Here is a 9,700-nt window from a genome sequence, read left to right on the forward strand (position 1 = left end):
AGAGGAATTTATTATCTCCATTGGGGGGATTAGATGTTCTCTGAATTTTTCCATTTTTCCACTAAGGTCGGGGAATATCACTGAAGATTCATTGTCTTTTTTTAAGAATTTATTTGTCAGAAAGAGAGCAAGCGAGCACAAGTAGGGGGAGCAGAGGGAGAAGCAGGCTCCCTGCTGAGCAAGGAGCCCAACACAGGACTCAACCTCTGGATCTTGGAATCATGACCTGAACTGAAGGTGGAGCAGAACTAACTTAGCCACCCAGGTGGCCCTGAAGATTCAATTCTTGTTGAAGTATTTCAGAAACCCTACATGTCAAAATTTCCCTAAATCTATTAGAAACATAGTGCATATAATTGGTAATAAGTAAGACACAGGGGAAATGCTTGATTTGTTGCTAAGACAAAGGTAAAAGTAGTTTGACTCTCTGGCCATTTTCCCTGTTTGACAAATCAGTGAATATGTAATGACAAAAAATCACCATGGGACACATCTATTCTCCCATAGTCCCAGTTCAATCTACAGTCTAGAATGAAGTAAAGAAATGATAAAATGGAAAAAGGGTGAAAAAGAATGCTGAGGTTTGCCCAAGTCAATATTTACTGTAGTTGTATCTCAGCTCAAAAGCATATACACATCTGATGTAGCTCTTTTCTTTCTACTCTCTTATAAGAGAATTTGATTTGAAAGAAGCCAACACTTACTTCAGTTTCCTTACAAATCTTCAGATAACTGAATCAGGTATGTTTATTTTATGTCAACCATTTGCTTGATACATTTACTTGGGATTTAATCTTTGGAAAATGTTAATGAGACTTTTAATAAACTACAGAAAGGAAATTAAAGCAATGGTTTATGATATTTGGACTTATAGTTTTATGAAAATTCTTTTGCCTTGACTGTAAAATATCTATATCCATGTTAGTCTGGTATATACAATTTGACTTGGGTGTGATAGAAAATGATTCAAGGATCAATTTCTGTAACATGTGAGCTTTTTTTTTTTTTTTCCTCCTTTGGTTCTAAGTTTTCTTTTTCTTTTGAAAAAGTGAGAAGAGACTTTACAAGAGCACAGTGACATCATTTTATCTTTATCATAGTTCATCCCAGCCCAGTCCAACACCGAGACAAAAATGGCATTCAGAACAAGGATGAAGCATCACTCTCTGTGAAGATTTCTGGCATTTTTCTTCTCCTGCTTCCCACACCCCTTTATTTCTCATTCACTTTTACTAAAAGAAAGTTGTGACTTCATAGGTGACTAACCAAATTAAAAGATAAGGTTAAGAATAGTTTTATTCCTTATCCTTCCTTAAACCATACTTTATCCTTTTGAATACAAATTCCCTTCCCCACAAGAGAATGCTCCAGGGAGGATGCCCCTTCTCATTCTAAGTGATAATTATTGATCTAAATATTCTTTGGAATGGTTCCATTTTAGTTATTTTGTCACAGTATTCATTGTTCATTCATTTGCTTATTTTTCCTTTTCACTTGTTTTTTTTTATGCTACTTTTGGGAGAACCTTTGTACAGTACAATATAGCAACAACCCAGTTAGCAAATATTACCAGGGCATAAAGTTTTCCAGGCTAATACATTTTAAACTAGAATTTACCCCTTTAAGGCAAAAGCATTAACAATTTTGGAAAACAAAATACATATCAGCCTCTTACCTTTGTAACTAGAAAGGGTTATTATCATCAAGTGCATTTATGATACATTTAGTAATATTTAATAGGGCTTTACATCAACTACTTTTTCTCATTTTCTAATCTTGATAGTTCTACTTGCCTATTCTTCAACCATAACTTTAGGTTCCATTAGAGATTCCACTGTCAAGGACTGTGGAAAGAGCTTTGAAGAACTGGGATGAGGTTCTGGATTTGTTACTTGCTGTTTGTATAATCATGAACACATTAGTTAACCTTTCTGAGTCTCAATTTCCTTACATGAAAACTGTAGACAACCACCTCCGGCACACCAGATTGTTGTAAAAAGTTTAATGTTCACAGACACTTCTCCAATGAAGACATACAAATGGCTATCAGACACATGAAAAAATGTTCATCATCACTAGCCATCAGGGAGATTCAAATTAAAACCACATTGAGATACCACCTTACACCAGTTAGAATGGCCAAAATTAGCAAGACAGGAAACAACATGTGTTGGAGAGGATGTGGAGAAAGGGGAACCCTCTTCCACTATTGGTGGGAATGCAAGTTGGTGCAGCCTCTTTGGAGAACAGTGTGGAGATTCCTCAAGAAATTAAAAATAGAACTTCCCTATGACCCTGCAATTGCACTATTGGGTATTTACCCCAAAGATATAGATGTAATGAAAAGAAGGGCCATCTGTACCCCAATGTTTATAGCAGCAATGGCCACAGTTGCCAAACTGTGGAAAGAACCAAGATGCCCTTCAACGGATGAATGGATAAGGAAGATGTGGTCCATATACACTATGGAGTATTATGCCTCCATCAGAAAGGATGAATACCCAACTTTTGTAGCAACATGGATGGGACTGGAAGAGATTATGCTGAGTGAAATAAGTCAAGCAGAGAGAGTCAATTATCATATGGTTTCACTTATTTGTGGAGCATAACAAATAGCATGGAGGACATGGGGAGTTAGGAGAAGGCATTTGGGGGAAATTGGAAGGGGAGGTGAACAATGAGAGACTATGGACTCTGAAAAACAATCTGAAGGGTTTGAAGAGGTGGGGAGGTGGGAGGTTGGGGGAACCAGGTGGTGGGTATTAGAGAGGGCACGGATTGCATGGAGCACTGGGTGTGGTACAAAAACAATGAATACTGTTATGCTGAAAATAAATTTAAAAAAATGATTAAAAAAAAAGTTTAATGTTCACATACCGCATGTAAAAACAGTTTCAAACTAGTTTTTCCTATAGACATCATCCTTTTTTTTTCAGTTTTTTACAGAGACTGACACTTATCACTTCTAATTATCACGGAAAATGAAAACTTAGAGTCTTCTTTCTTAAAAAAGTATAAACTAACGGCCTTCCTTTCAATTAAAAGACTCTTGTGTTTCTAAACACAATTAAAAAAAAATGAATTCTCAAATCCTTATTTATCTCCTTAGAAGCTTTTCCTGCATTCTCCCAAAGAAGCTGCGAGAGAACATAAGCAGAATCAATTATCTAACAATCTATTTGCAAGTTGTTCATTATTTCAATTCTGTATCATGTTATTTATTTTTGTTCTCATTGTTCATTATCTCAATTTTTGCCTACTGAGAAAGTATGGTGTTGCCAGATATTTTTTAAGGAATGTACCTTATTTTATTAAGTGACAGAAATCCTAATCAAAGCCTACAAATTCTATATCCTGGATATAATTATTTCTTTTGGAAGCCTTCTACATTGGTAAATAACATGTTACAGTTGATCTTCAAATGATCTACCCTTTTTTTTTTTAAGATCATAGTCTTTTTTTTTTCTCTTCCAGAATTGTTCCAGAATTCACTGTTTATGCATCACACCCAGTGCTCCATCAAATATGTGCCCTCCATAATACCCACCATCAAGCTCACCCAACCACCCCCCAAAACCCTCAGTTTGTTTTCAGAGTCCACAGTCTCTCATAGTTCATCTCTCTCTCCAATTTCCCCTAACTTACTCTTCCTTTTCAACCACTGTTACTAAATTCGATCTTTGCATTTCATTGCTATCATTACCTTATCTATCAGTATTCTATTCTGACATATTGGCCATCTCTGTTCACTTATTTCCATATAATACAATGTTAGCTTCAAGGGACTTCAAGCCAAAACAGACATCACAACTTCAGAGAAACTATGTATTAAACACTTTTAATGGTGTAGTTGTGGAGGTTAAGTAGTAGAGAAAGGACAGAGGCAAAAGGAGAACCACAGTAAAAAATAGGAAATTAAATGTAAACATGGTCTCTTGAGAATTCTCTAAGAACTGAAGTTGCCTGTTAGCAATCCCAAGCAGATAATGCACAACGGCAGCACAAGGAAGTTAGTACAAGAATCTGGATACTGTACCTTCTTCTCTTAATTGTGGTTTTCATAATATAATTCTGTTATTTCTTTACCATCAGATTTAACCCACAAGTGTATAAAATGGAGTTATAGCTTTCCTTCATTAGTAAGGACAACTTAGAAAAGAAATATTTGTCAGAATTACAGATAAACCACTTCCTAACAGGACTAATTCTAAATCGTTTCAAATTAATGTTGAGAAGACTCTTCAGTTTTGTGGTCTACTTTTTTTTGTTCTTGATAATAATCTATTAATGTTCTCTTTGTAGGTATTTCTCTTGTATCCTGAGACCATGGATCAAGGAAACTATTCTAGGGTGGCTGAGTTTGTGTTACTGGGACTTTCTAGTTCCTGGGAACTACAATATTTCTTCGTGTTGTTTAACTTCTTGTACATCACCATTGTGCTGGGCAATCTCCTCATTGTCCTTACTGTGATTTCTGAACCTGCCCTGCACACACCCATGTATATCATGCTCAGTAACCTTTCTGTTCTTGATGTGTTTCTAGCCACTTATGCAACCCCCAAGATGATTCATGATTTCCTTCATGAATCTAAGACTATCTCCTTTGAGGGCTGCATGGCCCAGATATTCTTGCTCCATGTCTTTGCTGGTGGTGAGATGGTACTTCTTGTAGCCATGGCTTATGACAGGTATGTAGCCATATGCAAACCTCTCCACTATACAACCATCATGAACTTGTGCAAGTGTACAGGCCTGGTGGTAGGATCTTGGGTCACTGGGATCATGCACTCCCTGAGCCAGTTAGCTTTCACTATAAACTTGCCTTTCTGTGGCCCAAACATAGTGGATAGTTATTACTGTGACCTTACGTTGGTCATTAAACTTGCCTGCACAGATACTTATGTCCCTGAAGTGTTGATGCTTTTGGACAGTGGTCTCATGGGAGTGACTTCATTCTTACTCTTGCTGATCTCCTACATGGTTATCCTAATCACTGTACAACATCATTCCTCAGTGGGCCTGGCCAAGGCCCACAGCATTCTGACTGCCCACATTACTGTAGTGACTCTCTTTTTTGGGCCCTGTATCGTCATTTATGCATGGCCTTTCAGCAACTTCCCAGTGGATAAAGTCCTTTCTGTGTTCTCTACAGTTTTTACACCTATATTGAACCCCATTATCTATACATTGAGAAATAAAGAGGTGAAATCAGCAATACGTAAATTGAAGATCCAGTATGTGAGTTCCAAGCTGCTCTCCCAACTGTCTCTCACAAGATAAATTTGTTGAACTGCGTAGACAAGAAGAAACTTGAGGAAACATAGACTTACTTTTTTCTTGTGGCTACTATCATTTAAAAAGTTACCTTATTTGTTTGAAATGATAAATGTATATTCTTTGTTATATATTTGAATTAAAGAAACCTCACATGATTATGCAGTTTCTAAGGTAAGAAGTTGCTTATGTTTGCTACCTAAAATCAGTGATAAGATGTTTCACAAATTACTATATAATTTTTAAGAAATTAATTTCATAAAAATTTAGGTGGATATCTATATTGGATAAACAAAATAATGTTTCTTTTATGGTCTAAAATACTACAATTAATCTATGATTTAGTTCCAGTAGTAAAAACAATCCCATTGGAATTCCTGTTTTCACACATTTAACATCAAAAGGTTTGTGCTATCTATCGAAAAATCCATTTAGCATGTAAAAAGTAATTTCACAAAAATAAATCCACCTTTATATTTTGTCTCACATACACAACTTAAGAAGCTTCACATACTTTTTTGTAGCTTTATAAAATCACTTGATGTTATCTGGTACCATTTATTCTTTTACATTTTATTGGTAAAAACTCTGTTGACATCCAAAGATGACAGCTCATTAAGCTTTAGACATTTGGCAATAAGACCACGAAAAATTGAGGAAGACTCCCATCATCCATGCTCTGCATCAGGTATTTACTGGGCCCTGAATGGTGTTTGTACACTAGTTAAAGGGAGGGCAGAAAATGCAAAGGTAAGTATTTTGGAGCTCACCAAATATTACGACCCGGAAACACATTATGATGTTACCTGAGTGTTATGTACCATCCCAATTTCCTCTAAGATGGTCTCAGTCTAAAATGATAGGTTCAGCTGATACCAAAAAAAGGCAGTGCAACATTTACTTTGTGGAGGCATACTATTTATGCTATGCACTCACTTGGATTGTGAACATAACTTGTCCCATGGTTGGGTGATTCATCAACCATGTACTTGTACTGTTGCTTCTTTTTTGGTATTACCGTTATGATCAAAGATTACCTGGACAGCAATGCCTGCTTTAGATATGTCACATGCAATTTTTTTTGTGATAATATGAAAACTATTTTAAGTCTATAACTCCATAGTGAGGAAAAGTTATTAGAGTTGTCTTGTGTTCTTCCTTTAAATCAATATTATTCTTGGTTTTTCTTGAGGCTTGAAGCCAATTATTCTGCTCATTTTCACAATACCACAGTTTCTTTTACAAACACCCAGATCAGGATCATCCATACCACTGCATACTTGAAGTAAAGTAGCAGGAAACAACATGCATTATAAACTGAACCCTTCTGTCCAAAAAGAATAGGACAGGCTATGACATTTTCCCATTAATCTTAACAACATAATTAAGATAAGACATGAACCCATCAGATACACTGAATGTATATTCCAATGAATGTGCATTCCACCGGTTTTAGAAAAACCTTAAGTCCTGGACTAGGAAGCTGGGCATGATGTTTCAGAACCCTGTCTTTCAGAGTCTGAAATACAGCTTGCATTGTGAATAAGAAAAGTGCAGGTGAGATGATCAGCAGCAGGTGGCAGCTTACCAGCAGAGATGGAGGAGGCCAAGGGGATAAAAGCAGCAGGAACACTGAGCCATGTCCCCACCCAGGCTATATAGCCAGGTAACAGCAGCAGAGGTAGGTGGCAATTGACCTAGGACACCTCATTAATGGAGTAACATTGGAGCCAACTGTGGTCACTCAGGCTTTATATTATAACTATATTGATGTATTTCATACCTTGTATCATAAATATTGTCTAAAATATTTAAAAGTCCTAATGCATTTGATAAGGGGTGAATATCCAAAATATACAAAGAACTTACACAACCAATACCAAAAAATCCCAAGCAATCTGAAAAATGGGCAGAGGACCTAAACAAACATTTTACCAAAGAAGACATGCAGGTGGCAATGGGCACATGAAAAGATGCTCAGTAACACTAATCGGGGAAATGCAAATCAAAACCACAGTGAGAAATCATTTTACATCTGTCAGAATGGATAGCATCAAAAACACAAGAAATGTTAAGTGTTTACAAGGATGTGGACAAAAAAAACCCAAAAACAAACCTTGGTGAACTGTAAACTAATGGACAGTAGAAAAAATATGGAGGTTTTTGAAAACATAAAAATAGAAATACCATATGATCTAATAATTCTACTACTGGGTATGTACCCAAAGAAAGCAAGATCACTAATTTGAAAAGATATATGCACTCCTATATGTTCACTGGAGCATTATTTAAAATAACCAAGATATGGAAGCAACCAAAGTGTCCAATGATAGATGACCAGATAAAGAAGATGTTGTATATATACAATGGAATATTGTTCGCCATAAAGGAGATGAGATTTGGGGCACCCAGGTCACTCAGTCAGTTAGGTGTCCCACTTCTGATTTCAGCTCAGGTCATGATTTTAGGGTCATGAGACAGCTTTGCATTGGGCTTGCAATGGTTGTGGAGCCTGCTCAGGATTTTCTCTCCCTCTCCTGCTGCTCCCCCATCCCCCTGTGTGCTCTCTCTATATATAAAAAAGAGAGAGAGAAATGAGATTTTAGAACTAGAGAGTATAATGCTAAGTGAAAAACTTGGGGAGAGAAAAACGAATACCATACAATTTCACTTCTATGTGGACTCTAAAAGCAAATGAATAAAGAAACAGAATAGAATCATACCTAGAAAAACTGATGGTTGTCAGAGGGTGGGGGGTGAGGGGAATGAGACATAAAGGCTCCCAGTTATGTAATGAGTAAGTCACAGGAAGAAGAGGTACAGCATAGGGAATAGTCAATGGCATTGTAATAGTGTTGCATGGTAAAGATGGTAGCTGCACTTGTGGCGAGCATAGTGTTACCTGCAGAGTTGTTAAAAAAATTCAAATAATGAATCACTGAACACTAAAAATTAATGATATACTATATGTTGGCTAATTGAACATAGTAAATAAAAACACTACAAACAAAAACAAAAACAAATGTAATGGGATTCCTATAGTATAATGTAAATAACCATTCCTTTGCTGTTGTATAATGAGGGTTCCAATTTTGTTACCATACCAACACTCGAATAAACATGTTTTACTTATAAAAAAAACTGTGTCAGAAACAAACTGTCAAATATGTTGCACAAAATTATAGTGTGGCTCAGTTTGGACTGCATAATTATATGAAACTATTTGTGAATTTTGATTTTATATAATATTCAGTTTCTTTATTTCTAGAATATGGCATTTTTTGAGGTCTGATTTTCTTTTCACTTTCAGTAGATGTACTTTTATAATATAGTATGTTCTTTTATTAAATTATTTATCCATTCAATTATGAGAAGTAAACTGAAGGGGATGATAAAGTAAGAATTTAACTATAATGGCAAATCTATTAATTGCTCATATTGCATTTACACTTATTAACTTGAAAATATATTCAATGGATTCTATGTGTCAAACACAAGTTAGAACCATGCTTTATACAGCAAATGTCTAAAGGAGCACTCAGACTACTGAAGTATATTTTCCTTATCAACTTTCTTCAAAGAAATGGAAGATTTAATTTAATTCAAATGATACATGTTAAATACCTACTTAGTTAATTTAGGGTACTGACAAAGATAAATTTTAAATTAATTAAAATTCACATATAGAAGAACCAGTCTTAGAGTAGTTTCCCAGAATAAATTTTAAAATTTACAATTACTGATTCGATCATGACATATCTAGACAAGTATTTAAGACTTCTTTTGTCTTTCTTTAAAGCCATCATAATTTGATGTTTCCTCCATATACAAGATTTTTTTCAGCATCTCTGTAATATTTACTGTCTTCTGAATTTTGAAGTATAGGTGTCCTATGGTGTTAGATTACTTAAAAAATCAGTGCAATATACTATGACATGCTTACATGTTACAAAACAAAAACAACCCAGATTATATTTTTAAATTAATTTTTTCTCTTTCATGGCTTCAAGGTTTCAAGTATTTGAAACCTTTTCTTCTACTTTTCTTTTTGGATATTTTTTACCTTTTACAGTTAAGTGTTTTTTTTTTTTTTTTAAATAAAAAGAAACAGGAAAAAAAGAAAATCCTTTTGTCCTCATTTCTTCCTCTAGCTCTTGATCCATTTCTCACCTTTGTCCTTGTTCACAAGATATTTATGGGGAAAGCTCTGAAGACTTGTTCACACTGTCTCCCATAGTTCTCTTCTTTTTCTTTCTTGTGCCCACTCCAGTAAGGCTTTTATCTCCATATTCTACTCATATTGCTTCTTTAAAGGTTACTAGTGACCTCTCTACTGCTAAATCCAGAGATCATTTCCCAATCCTCATCCTAGTTGATCAATCAGTTGTACAATTTTTTAAAAAGATTTTATTTATTTATTTGACAG

At 35.3% G+C, this 9,700-nt stretch overlaps 1 protein-coding gene across 1 annotated transcript; it reads left to right on the forward strand.

The window, feature by feature from the left end:
- The first annotated feature begins 4,326 nt into the window (after positions 1 to 4,326).
- Positions 4,327 to 5,280, forward strand: LOC111159243 (olfactory receptor 4K15-like). Its single transcript, XM_022521680.1, has one exon. The coding sequence runs from the start codon at positions 4,327 to 4,329 to the stop codon at positions 5,278 to 5,280; it is 954 nt and encodes a 317-aa protein (XP_022377388.1).
- Positions 5,281 to 9,700: the final 4,420 nt, after the last annotated feature.

The sequence above is a fragment of the Enhydra lutris genome, unplaced genomic scaffold, assembly GCF_002288905.1.
Source record: "Enhydra lutris kenyoni isolate GAN:26980312 unplaced genomic scaffold, ASM228890v2 scaffoldscaffold4, whole genome shotgun sequence".
In the NCBI taxonomy this organism is placed as follows: domain Eukaryota; kingdom Metazoa; phylum Chordata; class Mammalia; order Carnivora; family Mustelidae; genus Enhydra; species Enhydra lutris.